General features: G+C 46.6%; 1 protein-coding gene across 2 annotated transcripts in view; it reads left to right on the forward strand.

Moving 5' to 3' along the window:
• Positions 1 to 1,466: 1,466 nt before the first annotated feature.
• LOC124718952 (myosin light chain 1) overlaps positions 1,467 to 15,439 on the forward strand; it is a 69,749-nt gene continuing 55,776 nt past the window's right edge. The window contains exon 1 of one of the 2 annotated variants that reach the window (XR_007005951.1): positions 1,467 to 1,599. Coding sequence is in view for 1 of the 2 variants with exons in the window: in XM_047244620.1 (XP_047100576.1) it covers positions 1,597 to 1,599 (3 nt within the window). In the remaining variant the exon portion in view is untranslated. The remainder of the gene's footprint in view (positions 1,600 to 15,439) is intronic. The other variant, XM_047244620.1, reaches the window with a different exon arrangement.

Here is a 15,439-nt window from a genome sequence, read left to right on the forward strand (position 1 = left end):
ACTGCGCCCGTCAGTGCGCATCTGGTGAGAAATATTTGTTAACATTTACAGCGCTGACGTACAGCATGATTCCGTAGTGATGTTACAGGCTCTCAGAGACGATGCAGAAGGGTAAAGGGCCGCTGGTCCGGAGACGACCGAGTTATGGGCGAAAATCGTTCTGACACCTCCGACAGTGGTACCGGTACTGCTGTTGCTAGGGCATTGTAGGGCAGACAACTGTCAGAGGTGGTAGTATAGAACTCAACGAGAAAAAAAGAGGTCCAGTAAACACGGGCTCTAAACCGCATGCACGAAGAGCTGTCAGCACCTGTTCATCTTCGATACTGTGAAACACGCCACTTCCTCTGAACAAGTACGAATTCGGAGGTCATGTTCACTTGACTTTTTTTCCTTGTTTTGGTCCGCACTACCACCTCTGAATGTTGCCTACTCTACAATTTAGCATCAACAGTAACGCTACATATATTCAGAGGTATAGAAGGAATTTTCGCTTATAACTTTCGACTAAGGCGATTCCGGACAAGCCTCCCTCACTTCAAACTGATACATTAGGCTTTTCCGTCGTCGATATAAGTTTGTAGCATCGTCGCCAAATCACACAGTAGATGTGTTGCGGCACTCGTGTGAATACGTTTGTTTGATTCACCAGATAGCAGTAGACCGGCAAAGATCCTATCGTGGTTTGGTGATGAATGACAGAACAGTTTGACGTTTCACTACAAGTGGATCTGGGCACACTTACGTGTAGTCAATGTCCACCACACGGTCTGGCGTTTTTCTGAGTGACAACCGTGATTGTACTGCGGAGCGGGACGCGAGATCCCTTCGCAAAGAATGTCTTCGTCCGCCTCGACAGCTGTGAGGTCAGCGCGGCGGATGACTAACCGAGGGGGTCGGGATTAGATACCCGACCGCTTCGGAGATTTTCTACGCTCGAGGGTTGGTTGTCGTGTTGTCTTTGCGTTGTCATCGTCATAATTGACACTGCGCTATTGAGATCGCTATATGGGTAAGTACCGAAAGCCAATAAATTAAGAAAAGAAAGCATTTCTTCCTAGGGAGCGGGAAACCGTCGGCATGCCGTCATCAGAGATGCCCATACGTGGGGAGTTGCCAGACACTTGAGAAGATTGTTTTTACGTGCTGAAATTTTTACGTACAATCAAATCGCTGCCACCTGAGTCACGAAGATGAAACAGAGCAAATTACACGCTGCGGAATTTTTCTGGAGAGGTAACTGGTGTGAACGGGAAGGATTACTGTCGCCACGCGCGTCCACAAGCGCGCAAGTTGCGGTGATTAGTTCAGGGGGACGTCTAATTCGGTTGCAAAACCAGTGGCGGCTTATCGCCGCCACGCCGATACGTTCGCCACTCGGCCTGGAATACGGGGCTGCGGCCGCCTTCCGTCGCCAGGGCTGCCAGAGGCGCGCTCGTTATAACTCGGTCACCTGAAACCCGGCCGCGACTCGCGCGCCATCTGCGAGCGCGCCGATAAAAACTGCCGGCGGGCCCGCGCGCCACCGCACTTCTAGTCCGGACCTCAGGCTTCCCGCAGTGCAGCCCGATCCAAACTTCTCTTCTCGCTGACGACATGGTGAGTACAGTACATCTGCGTCGACAATCGGCTAATTGCGCACTGCTGCCACTACCACCGCCGAGACTGTTTTCTACGAGTCTTTCTCAAACGGGGTTGCTACCGTGTGTGACGGAGGGTCTAGGTTCGAACCCGACGCGGCTAAGTTTATTTTATTTTATTTTTTTTGGGGGGGGGGGGGAGGGGGGGTAGCAGGTCAACAGAGGAATTACTTGGAAGAAAATTTTGCGGCTCCGCTTTCGTAAGGCATTAACGGTGGGGGTAGGAATTTGCTGGACGCGTGTGCTGCCGTGTAATTGAGCAGTGAATGGAAAGAGTTACTTACTCGCAAGGTCCCAGTGCCGGCAATAGATTATTTAGTTTCTTTTAAATATAATGAAATAAATGCAGTTGTTTTAACTAGGTACAGTCCTGGGAAGAGGTGCACAATTCAGTTTGCGACATTTGCTCTCTTGCTCAGGAGGTGACTGGCTGACTATAAACTGGAAGGTTGGCAGTTCAGTCCCAGACCTGTGTTCTTGTTCTTCCACCAGACACCAGAGTTTAGGTTCGTTTGCTGCTTGAAGTCAGGATTTATTGGATCCATCAATTCGGTTTGCCAACATTTCTGCTCGTCCTAGGTAGTACTGGACTATTCATTTTGGTATTCTTTCGTTGGACACCCACAGTAGGTGGTTTCACGATTCATATCTGTAGCCTATACTCTTCTAAAAGATGTCTATTGCGCGACTTTTAAAATGCCAGTGTCTTCTGAGATTTTCCTTCAGTGCCCTGCTGCGCAGGCACACGCTTCGTACAGCTCGTGGCAGAGTTCCAGCACACTTTTTTTTAATCCCCGACAGCTTCCCTCGCCTGCACTAATCTGATTCTAAACGCTTCCCTTGCTTCCCCACCTTGATTTATCTTGCTCTGTAGGTGGGAGAAAACGCCCACTTCTTCAGCTGTTCCAGCCTCAATTCATTTATTGCAAGTCATTGTACTCTTTTAAATTGTTCATACTCACTTTCATCTTTATGTTCTTCATCACTAATCGATATTCTCCCCCTCCGCCACACACCGTCAGGTGGCTTGCGGAGTATGGATGTAGATGTAGATATATTGCTGTGTTTCTTTTTCGCTTTCAGTCCCGTTCTGAAACGTTTTCCCGCTTTCCTCCTTAATTCTTGAATGCACAAGTTAATTAGTGTTGCCGCTAAGCGACATGTTGCCTTAGATACCCCTTAGTATTTGATTTTATAAAAAATGGTTCAAATGGCTCTGAGAACTATGGGACTTAACTACTGTGGTCATCAGTCCCCTAGAACTTAGAACTACTTAAACCTAACTAACCTAAGGACACCACACACATCCATGCCCGAGGCAGGATTCGAACCTGCGACCGTAGCAGTCGCGCGGTTCCGGACTGCTCGCCTAGAACCGCGAGACCACCGCGGCCGGCATTTGATTTTATATTCCACTCATTGCACTCATCCTGTTTTTTTCTTTACAGGTGTTGTATATTAGTCTGCATTGTCTTTATTTTGTCTGCAGTCTTCTCGGAACGTTCAACATATTACTCGACTTGATAAACTGTTCTTTTTTTTTCCTCGGTATCCACGATTGAAATATTTCTTTCTTTCTCTCTTTCTCACTTCACTATGTTTGAGTTAATTAGCATATTTGGGAAAATTACAATCACAGTCAGGAGCTGTCGTGCAGCACGTGTAACGGATGTCCACTATGTACAGTACGGAGCAAATTAAAAAAAAAAAAAAAACCTTACCGTCTATTTTAATGGGGACTGGCTCTGAGCACTATGGGACTTAACATCTATGGTCATCAGTCCCCTAGAACTTAGAACTACTTAAACCTAACTAACCTAAGGACATCACACAACACCCAGCCATCACGAGGCAGAGAAAATCCCTGACCCCGCCGGGAATCGAACCAGGGAACCCGGGCGCGAGAAGCGAGAACGGGTTAGTTAGGTTTGAGTAGTTCTAAGTTCTAGGGGACTGATGACCTCAGCAGTTAAGTCCCATAGTGCTCAAAGCCATTTGAACCATTGTTTACACTTTGTAATGAAATCAGCCCAATGTCCAGTTTGTATCATTCTGTGCAATAATTGCATCTGGTGAAATGATGTCTCCTGAAACCCAATAAAATAATTAAAAAAACTGTACGTACGTCTCTCTTTAACTGACTGGATAAGGCTGGAAAGCGAGGGGGTGCCGTGGGTCCCGCATCCAGCTCCAGGAGAGCAGCCCGCTGCGCTGTTGCTGGGCTGCCGGCGGCATCCCCCGTGTCCGGATACTGCGTGTAGCACGCAGTACTCTGCGGCTCTACTAGGGACGTGGGAACAAAGTCAGCCAGGTCGTACCTTTTTACTATTTATGGAGTGTTTGTCTGATGTCAGCGAAGCGTTAACGGGCCTAGTTTTATGAAAAGACAGCCTGAAACAGCTTCCGTGCGCTCGTGGGTGTATGCGCCGCGAGCTGAACACCCCGGGGTCGATTACGCGATCAGTGGTGAGCTACTTCACTAACTATCTCGAAATCGTGACCGCCGTCAAGCGTAGAGATGCAGCGTACGTTTGGCGGTAGTCGTCGGAGGAAGCGAGCGCCCGGTCGCAGGAGATTTTCGCTGTCCACAGCCCGGATATTGGAGAGAACACACAGAAAATGTTGTGGGGAAGGCTAACCGAAGGCTGCGTTTTATTGGCAGGGCACTTAGAAAATGTAACAGACCTACTAAGGAGACTGCCTACACTACGTTTGTCCGTCCTCTTTTAAAATACTGCTGCCGGTGTGGGATCCTTACCAGGTAGGACTGACGGAGTACATCGAAAAAGTTCAAAGAAAGGCAGCACGTTTTGTATTATCGCGAAATATGGGAGAGAGTGTCACAGAAAAAAAACGGCTCTGAGCACTATGGGACTCAACATCTTAGGTCATCAGTCCCCTACAACTTAGAACTACTTAAACCTAACTAACCTAAGGACATCACACACATCCAGCCCGAGGCAGGGTTCGAATCTGCGACCGTAGCAGTCACGCGGTTCCGGACTGAAGTGCCTAGAACCGCACGGCCACCGCGGCCGGCAGTGTCACAGAAATGATACAGGATTTGGGCTGGACATCATTAAAAGGAAGGCGTTTTTCGTTGCGACGGAATCTTCTCACGAAATTCCGATCACCAACTTTCTGCTCCGAATGCGAAAATATTTTGTTGACACCGACTTACAAGGGAGGAACGATCACCACGATAAAATAAGGGAAATCAGAGCTCGTACGGAAAGATACAGGTGTTCATTCTTTCCGCGCGCTATACGAGCTTGGAATAATACAGAATTGTGAAGGTGGTTCGATGAACCCTCTGCCAGGCACTTAAATGTGATTTGCAGACTATCCATGTAGATATAGATGCAGATGCTGGTCGCAATGCGCGTTCAACTGTTCCACAGTAGGTGGCGGCGAGTAACAGTCGACCACTTAACTGTGCGAAGTGTCGCAACTGCGGGAACGACGCAGGGCCTGCTGCACTGGCACTCTCAAAAGCAGTCCCTGCTCGCTGGAGTGTGGACCACAGGCGCCAGCTAGCGCTGCGCGTCCTGCCAGTCGCGACCGTCTGCGTCTGCTCCGCGCAAGCCTCTGCCCTACTGAGCCGAGTCGTGCAGCGGTGAACGTCAAGTCGGCCTTAGCAGTCACCGGTTAAGACCGCCTCTCGCCTCGGTGGTGGCCGCGAGTTTCTTCTCTTATCCTGTACGGAAGAGATCGAGCCACTCGTTCGCGATTAGATCCCACACAGCCGGCGAACTGCGGGGACCTTAATTTCTACCTTCCTTCCCTTGTGCGAAATAGTCCCACACATTTGTTAAGGGGTTAGGATCGACTAATGTGGCGGGGCCAGTCGATGTGCCGTAGACTGGTTAGTGTTTTTCTTCAACGCAATTTGTTAATAATAACTTTACGACTTACATTGCATAGTGAATTGCGACAAAAAGTAATACTCAGAAGTATAACACAAATTTAGCCTGTGTCTATGGTTTCTTCCTTTATGAGAGTGAACTGTGCACACTCTGCAACACTCCAGTCTTAATCGCCCATTGTTGCGGCCTGCTTTTTAAAGTTCCGTATGTTAATTCCGTGCCTCAGTCGGTAAAAATGGAACCCTTATGACATCCTTTGTTGTCCGTATGTCTGTCTGTTCACTCTTAAGAACCCTTTTTCTCAGGAATGGCCAAATTGAAATTTATGTCACGTACTTAGATTCGTAGTCCCTTAGTGTTGCAGTAAATCCAAGCTTCTAAGTTTATGCATTCAAAAGATACCGTCATTTGTTTCACATAGTTTCATAGTCACAGAGTCACTCTGTAAAACTTACAGGGTGCTTCCTCATTCACGGTACGCATGTCAGAGGTGGTGTATTTGTTGAGCTGTCGCTAAACTTTGACAACAATCTACAAGCAGCACAGCGACTTCTCTATCGAGCGTTTCTGTGGCTCACTTCGATTCACTAAACGCGCGACAAAATCGCACAGATCTCTCTTCAGTGAGCTCTATAGATTTGGTTAGTCAAACTTAGAAAATAAGTAATTCACCAACTTGCCGGACGGTACTTCTGTAGGAGATAGATCACGCTTTCTTACGATCTTTGCAACGAATGCCAATCTGGCGCATGACATCTGTGTTTATTCCGTTATTCTATCCAAGATCTTTGGCGGCTGCAGAACTTTTTGCAAGAGGGGGCAAGGTTCTAAAATTGCGAATTTTTGTGTAATTGATTCGGTGAGTTTGAGAAATTAACTAAATTTAATAACAAGTACACAAAACTTACTTTATGTGAGATTATTTACACTTTTCCGCTTAGGGTTTTTATGGTAGACTGATACCTAGACAGTAGGCGAATTTCGTTGGTATAAGCAAAGTACATCTCATGATATTAATATGAAGTTCGATGCCGCATTGCCGGCCGGGATGGCCGAGCGGTTGTAGGCGCTACAGTCTGGAACCGCGCGACCACTACGGTCGCAGGTTCGAATCCTGCCTCGGGCATGGATGTGTGTGATGTCCTAAGGTTAGTTAGGTTTAAGTAGTTCTAAGTTCTAGGGGACTGGTGACTTCAGAAGTTAAGTCCCATAGTGCTCAGAGCCATTTGAACCATTTTTTATTCGACAGTCTGAAATTACTTCCTCGCATGATTAAATCCATGATGTCTAACAAATTACGGAAACGACGTTCGAAAATCTTGACAAAAAATAATTAATATTCCGATAATGTTAGGTTGAAACTGAAAACTGCGTATCTAGAAAGGAAAAGAAAAATCAGAACTATTGAGAAAATCCTGTTGTATATTAAGAAAAATGATGAAGGAATATCGCCGCCACTTTAATACCCCTCGACGTGTAGGAACGAGGATAAATCGACAACACTTTGTTTGCTTAAACTTTTAACAGATTTGTTTGATTTCGTTAGTACTTTATATTTTTTAATATTGACTGCGAAATCTAAAGTTGTAGAAAATGTGTTTCGAGATCTACTTTTTTGGGGCTGGTTAAGTCAAGTGTAGGCCAGGGCCGGACGAGCGTGGGAAATCTATCGAAAGCACAAATCACCTTTGGACTGGCTGTCAGAAGCGACTTTTTACGTTCTAGGACCGAGAAGAGGCTCAGGCGTCCCTCTGCAGCCGTGACGGCACGAGCTGCCCTGCTCTGCCTCACGACTCCATTCCTGCGGAGGACGTCTTTTCGACCTCGAAGTCTGACGCTTTTCCCCCACTCTTCTAGCGCAGAAAATGGCATTTTCCTTTTTCATCTGGTGTGTTTGGAACCACGGATTAGGTAAAGAAGTACCCAGCTGCAGTGCAGCGTGGCCGTGTTGTTCAAAGGCTACTGCCGTTGTCTTGCCGTGTAAATGTGGAAGTATAATCAGCAGTCCGTGAGGAGTCTCGATCCACAGCAAAGGATGTAACCGTACAGCATCGCTGGATTAGCTGTGAATCGTAGCTGTCAAAACCACAACAAAAACGCCACTGGCTATAAAAGTCCTAGCTTACATCTGCGAACAACAGCAATTGGAGATACACATTTAAAAACTTGGTTGCAATTGAAAATGACATATGCAACAGTAAGATTATAAGACAGCGACAGAGCCAGTAAGTACTAGCAAACAGGAAAACGAAATCGTTATTAGTTATAATGTTACAACTTTTAACGAGGCGTATTTGCTTGCAGATAGCCTGAAGAAGGCGATAATGCCAAAATAGGCCTATTGCTAAACGTGTAGCAATCAACAGTTATAACAGCACTCTGGTACATTACCGTCTTTTATTTTATTTATTTTTATTTGTCAACTGGCGTGTGCAGCGTGGTCAAAAACAGTATGAAAAGCTTGTTAGGGTGCTACACGGTAGGCTGTGCTGAGAAATAATTATCGCCAAAAAAATTCGATACGTTGCACCGTTTCCGACGTAATTAGCATTGACATGAGCCAATCAGGTCATTGCCCGCGCAAATTCAAGCATGTGCATGCGGTAATGTACAGACAGCTGTAGGTCGCCGAGTTACCACTTTTCGAAAAGCTCATTACCAGCTGAAATGTGCATTTTCCGGAAGTGATAGATTTAAAGTAGGTGAGCAACCTAGGAACCCGGCACGCTGCTCGAATTTGCGAGCACAGCTACCTGATTGGGTAAGGTCAGTGCTAATTAAAGCGGAAACGGCGCGACGTATCGATTTTTTTCCTTGACAATTATTTCTCAGCACAATCCCCCCTGCAACAAGCTTAAAAGCTTCTCACACTGTATCTGACCACCGTCTACACATTTTCTGATGTACAAGATTAGTTGTCCATTCAACAATGTTTCGGAATTTTTACGCTTTCATTACTTGGCATTAGATAATACCTTTAGTGTATTCGATACGGTACATTTTGTATTATGCCCTGTAAGTTTTTGTGACTTAAAAAGGCAAATCCACCACAACAGGCAAAATGAAGGCACTACGGCACTACTTACGATTTCGAAACGCTTAGTAAACATTACGGGAGACACTGTTAGTACATTATGGACACTGTGCTTTCCTCCTAAAACAAAACGTTCAAGAAAGTAGATTGTAAAAATTTTGCAGTACCATTTGTACGTTACACTCGGTCCCGTTAGGCACTAGAGGTAAGATGTCGAAGTTGAGATTGTGTAGGAGGATAGTAAGACAAAATTTCTGATTGGTGTGATGAATGGCAGCTAGCTCTAAACGTAGAAAAATGTAAGTTAATGTGGACGAGTAGAAAAAACAAACCCGTAATGTTCGCTTACAGCATCAGTAGTAGTGACTACTTGACACAGGCACGTCGCTTAAATACACTCCTGGAAATTGAAATAAGAACACCGTGAATTCATTGTCCCAGGAAGGGGAAACTTTATTGACACATTCCTGGGGTCAGATACATCACATGATCACACTGACAGAACCACAGGCACATAGACACAGGCAACAGAGCATGCACAATGTCGGCACTAGTACAGTGTATATCCACCTTTCGCAGCAATGCAGGCTGCTATTCTCCCATGGAGACGATCGTAGAGATGCTGGATGTAGTCCTGTGGAACGGCTTGCCATGCCATTTCCACCTGGCGCCTCAGTTGGACCAGCGTTCGTGCTGGACGTGCAGACCGCGTGAGACGACGCTTCATCCAGTCCCAAACATGCTCAATGGGGGACAGATCCGGAGATCTTGCTGGCCAGGGTAGTTGACTTACACCTTCTAGAGCACGTTGGGTGGCACGGGATACATGCGGACGTGCATTGTCCTGTTGGAAGAGCAAGTTCCCTTGCCGGTCTAGGAATGGTGGAACGATGGGTTCGATGACGGTTTGGATGTACCGTGCACTATTCAGTGTCCCCTCGACGATCACCAGTGGTGTACGGCCAGTGTAGGAGATCGCTCCCCACACCGTGATGCCGGGTGTTGGCCCTGTGTGCCTCGGTCGTATGCAGTCCTGATTGTGGCGCTCACCTGCACGGTGCCAAACACGCATACGACCATCATTGGCACCAAGGCAGAAGCGACTCTCATCGCTGAAGACGACACGTCTCCATTCGTCCCTCGATTCACGCCTGTCGCGACACCACTGGAGGCGGGCTGCACGATGTTGGGGCGTGAGCGGAAGACGGCCTAACGGTGTGCGGGACCGTAGCCCAGCTTCATGGAGACGGTTGCGAATGGTCCTCGCCGATACCCCAGGAGCAACAGTGTCCCTAATTTGCTGGGAAGTGGCGGTGCGGTCCCCTACGGCACTGCGTAGGATCCTACGGTCTTCGCGTGTATCCGTGCGCCGCTGCGGTCCGGTCCCAGGTCGACGGGCACGTGCACCTTCCGCCGACCACTGGCGACAACATCGATGTACTGTGGAGACCTCACGCCCCACGTGTTGAGCAATTCGGCGGTACGTCCACCCGGCCTCCCGCATGCCCACTATACGCCCTCGCTCAAAGTCCGTCAACTGCACATACGGTTCACGTCCACGCTGTCGCGGCATGCTACCAGTGTTAAAGACTGCGATGGAGCTCCGTATGCCACGGCAAACTGGCTGACACTGACGGCGGCGGTGCACAAATGCTGCGCAGCTAGCGCCATTCGACGGCCAACACCGCGGTTCGTGGTGTGTCCGCTGTGCCGTGCGTGTGATCATTGCTTGTACAGCCCTCTCGCAGTGTCCGGAGCAAGTATGGTGGGTCTGACACACCGGTGTCAATGTGTTCTTTTTTCCATTTCCAGGAGTGTATATAGGCGTAACGTTGCAAAGCGATGTGAAATGGAGCGGGCGTGTGAGGATTGTGGCAGGAAAGGCGAATGGTCGACTTGGGTTTATTCGGAGAATTGTAGGAATGTGTTGCTCATCTGTAAGGAGGCCGCATATAGGACGCCAGTGCGAGCTATCCTTGAGTAATAATTGAGGGCTTGGGATCCGTACCAGGTCGGATCGAAGGTAGACACGGCAGTAATTCAGAGGCGGGCTGCTAGGTTTGTTACTGGTAGCCTCTAAACAATACGCAAGTGTTACGGAGGTCGCAAACGGGAATCCCTGGAGGGATGGCGGCGTTCTTTTCGAGGAACTCTATAGATTAAGTTTAGAGAAGCGGCAGAACGATTCGCGTATGGATAATGAAGACAAGATACGAGAAATTATGGCTCATAAGGAGGCATACAGACAGTCGTTTTTGCCTCGATGTATTTGCGAGTGGAAGAGGAAAGGAAATGACAAGTAGTACCCTCCGCTACTCGCCATAAGATGATTGCGGAGTATCGATGTAGGTGTAGAATCGACGGCTGCCTGTGGCTCCAGGCCTTTCCTCGGCAGCAGACGAGTGCGGGGCGGTCGCTGCAGATCCGGGGTGCGGCTCCAGCCCCTCCCCTGGCCCCCAGTGCCGGTCTCCGTGAGCTGCAGACGCCGGCCGCTGGCTGAGGGAAGCGACACAGGGAAGACACTCCGCGCTCCTCACAGGCACTGACAGGCTCGTGGGCGGGCGGCTGCTGCGGCGTTACTGTTTTGTCCGCTCTGGCGGAACAACTCCGCAGGACTGCATACGACCTTGCAACCAGTCTCACCCGCGTGCAGAGAACGATTTATTCGACTAAGCAGTTCGGAGCCTAAGGACATCGGCGGCACTCGTTTCACCTGTAAACTGTAGTCCTGTTTAAGTTAGCCGCCACCGGACAGCCAGCGGCAGCTACAGTACTGAGACCACTGCCGTTTGCGCCCCCACTGCAACTGTGTAGTTTTAAAACAGGAGACTTTGACAGATGCGAAAAGAAAAAGCTGACCGACAGAATACAAACCCCTATTCCGAGACGAATATATTACGAGAACTACACGAATCATGTCTGGGTGCTGTTTTCTGTCACCAAAACAAGGAAAAGTCTCATATACAATGAATTAGTTCATATCGGTATCACTTGTGCAATATCGTCGTTACGCTGCACATCTGGTTGCAGTTCCGAATAAGATTCTAATGAAAATGTCGTGACCCGCGCTCACGCACAGTAAATGTTTAAAACATGCTCTTCCTGCTTCTTTTCGAACAGACAGAATTTCAGAAGCCACATACTGTGTCGACAGCTTTCGCAGGCGGAACGGCAACAAAGACATATTGGATCAGGCGAATCGCCCACTCCTTGAAGGAAGAAGAAGAAGAACTCGTAAGCTGCGATTGAAACTATGGGCACCTCGTCGAATCGCCACATAACGTAGCTGCAGCTGTGTGTATAAGGAAGGATCAGTTTTGGTTGCCGTTTTGTTGACTCGATAAGAAAAATACTACACGAAGGGCACTGAAAAGTTGTGACTCGAAAAGTCGAAGCACGTTGCAAAGGACTTGTGGCACCTCCTTTCGACTCGAGAAGGAACGTGGCCGCATCTCTAAAAGCAGGAGACAACGAACAGTGGCCTCACAACAGCGAGCTGGCCAAGGTGAACGTTCACCGAACAAGGACGGAAATTATTTCGTCTGCGGTAAAAGTTGTAGCGCCTATTTTCTTATTACTCACGCGTTACGAACACGATTTCTTTCCTGAAGGAATTGTGGAGGACGAAATGTGCTGTATCCACTGGAGACTATTTACAATGGTGAAGATATATTTTCCAAATAAAACTTGCTACTACATATATTTACTAAACTTACGAATTCTACGACTCACAAATCAATAAAGCGTTGACTCCTCCAAACCAAGAGAAGTGTTGACACCCACTAACTGCAGGTGCTGCCAACGCGAGCACAAACGGCGAGTCCCTAGAGTACTTCCGGCGTTCTTCCCTATTATTCTGTCGATTTACATTTTTTATCACATTCCGTTAGTCACAGCCGTATGACCAGAAAAGATACTACAGACGTGCATTTTATTGAAACGTAGTGAATCCGTAAATATGGGAATGAAAACTGAGCGATGAACAGCAGAGACAAGAAGGGAACAGAAGAAGAAGGGCAGTCTAACAACATAGAGGTACTGCGGGAGGGGGAGGGGGGGGGGGACCGAGGTTGGAGCACAGTAAAAGGATGTGAAGAGGCGTGGAGACCACGACAGGACAACAAATCGGAATGAACTAAATTTGTGGAATATTATAATATTGGTAAGAAAGGCACTAACCTAACAATAAATACTGTGCTGAGACAGTGTGATTAATTTTACATTCGTCGTTGAGAATCCCTCTGATAATACGCTCGACTGGAGTAGGAGGAGATGGCCAATAGAAAGATATGTAATATCACCCTAATCAGCTTGTTTCTCACCAAACATGTAATAAACCTAGGTAAGTTGCTCGAAACACGTGCACCCGGATTTGATTCTATTACACATTAATGTCAAAATTTTCAGTCACTGAAGAAACCAACTTCAGGCATGTTGTTGCACTTTTTGAGAAACTGGAAACCACATTAATGAGGATATGCACTGTGAGTTTTCTAAATATCGAGATCTTTAAAGATATGTGTTGAGAACATTCTAGATTTAACACCAGAAACGACTGTTTTAAGATGTTTCTGCACTGTCGATTTTCACCAATAGTGAGTCCATAACTCATGATTGAAAAGAATTTTATATGCAGCATAAAGTATACTACCCCCCCCCCCCCATGAACCATGGACCTTGCCGTTGGTGGGGAGGCTTGCATGCCTCAACGATACAGATAGCAGTACCGTAGGTGCAATCACAACGGTGGGGTATCTGTGGAGAGGCCATACAAACGTGTGGTTCCTGAAGGGGGGCAGCGGCCTTTTCAGTAGTTGCAGGGGCAACAGTCTGGATGATTGACTGATCTGGCCTTGTAACACTAACCAAAACGGCCTTGCTGTGCTGGTACTGCGAACGACTGAAAGCAAGGGGAAACTACAGCCGTAATTTTTCCCGAGGGCATGCAGCTTTACTGTATGGTTAAATGATGATGGCATCCTCTTGGGTAAAATATTCTGGAGGTAAAATAGTCCCCCATTCGGATCTCCGGGCGGGGACTACTCGAGAGGACGTCGTTATCAGCAAAAAGATAACTGGCGTTCTACGGGTCGGAGCGTGGAATGTCAGATCCCTTAATCGGGCAGGTAGGTTAGAAAATTTAAAAAGGGAAATGGATAGGTTAAAGTTGGATATAGTGGGAATTAGTGAAGTTCGGTGGCAGGAGGAACAAGACTTCTGGTCAGGTGATTACAGGGTTATAAATACAAAATCAAATAGAGTTAATGCAGGAGTAGGTTTAATAATGAATAAAAAAATAGGAGTGCGGGTAAGCTACAACAAACAGCATAGTGAATGTATTATTGTGGCCAACATAGACCCGAAGCCTATGCCTACTACAGTAGTACAAGTTTATATGCCAACTAGCTCTGCAGATGACGAAGAAATTGAAGAAATGTATGATGAGATAAAAGAAATTATTCAGGTAGTGAAGGGAGACGAAAATTTAATAGTCATAGGTGACTGGAATTCGAGCGTAGGAAAAGGGAGAGAAGGAAACATAGTAGGTGAATATGGATTGGGGGTAAGAAATGAAAGAGGAAGCCGTCTGGTAGAATTTTGCACAGAGCATAACTTAATCTTAGCTAACACTTGGTTCAAGAATCATAAAAGAAGGTTGTATACATGGAAGAATCCTGGAGATACTAAAAGGTATCAGATAGATTATATAATGGTAAGACAGAGATTTAGGAACCATGTTTTAAATTTTAAGACATTTCCAGGGGCAGATGTGGACTCTGACCACAATCTATTGGTTATGAACTGTAGATTAAAACTGAAGAAACTGCAAAAAGGAAGGAATTTAAGGAGATTGGACCTGGATAAACTGACTAAACCAGAGGTTGTACAGAGTTTCAGGGAGAGCATAAGGGAACAATTGACAGGAATGGGGGAAAGAAATACAGTAGAAGAAGAATGGGTAGCTCTGAGGGATGAAGTAGTGAAGGCAGCAGAGGAACAAGTAGGTAAAAAGACGAGGGCTAGTAGAAATCCTTGGGTAACAGAAGAAATATTGAATTTAATTGATGAAAGGAGAAAATATAAAAATGCAGTAAGTGAAACAGGCAAAAAGGAATACAAACGTCTCAAAAACGAGATCGACAGGAAGTGCAAAATGGCTAAGCAGGGATGGCTAGAGGACAAATGTAAGGATTTAGAGGCTTATCTCACTAGGGGTAAGATAGATACTGCCTACAGGAAAATTAAAGAGACCTTTGGAGAAAAGAGAGCCACTTGTATGAATATCAAGAACTCAGATGGAAACCCAGTTCTAAGCAAACAAGGGAAAGCAGAAAGGTGGAAGGAGTATATAGAGGGTCTATACAAGGGCGATGTACTTGAGGACAATATTATGGAAATGGAAGAGGATGTAGATGAAGATGAAATGGGAGATACGATACTGCGTGAAGAGTTTGACAGAGCACTGAAAGACCTGAGTCGAAACAAGGTCCCGGGAATAGATAACATTGCGTTAGAACTATTGACGAACTTGGGAGAGCCAGGCCTGACAAAACTCTACCATCTGGTGAGCAAGATGTATGAGACAGGCAAAATACCCTCAGACTTCAAGAAGAATATAATAATTCCAATCCCAAAGAAAGCAGGTGTTGACAGATGTGAAAATTACCGAACTATCAGCTTAATAAGTCACAGCTGCAAAATACTAACGCGAATTTTTTACAGACGAATGGAAAAACTTGTAGAAGCCGACCTTGGAGAAGATCAGTTTGAATTCCGTAGAAATGTTGGAACACGTGAGGCAATACTGACCCTACGACTTATCTTAGAAGAAAGATTAAGGAAAGGCAAACCTACGTTTCTAGCATTTGTAGACTTAGAGAAAGCTTTTGACAGTGTTG

Source organism: Schistocerca piceifrons, chromosome 10 (genome assembly GCF_021461385.2).
Source record: "Schistocerca piceifrons isolate TAMUIC-IGC-003096 chromosome 10, iqSchPice1.1, whole genome shotgun sequence".
Lineage (NCBI taxonomy): Eukaryota > Metazoa > Arthropoda > Insecta > Orthoptera > Acrididae > Schistocerca > Schistocerca piceifrons.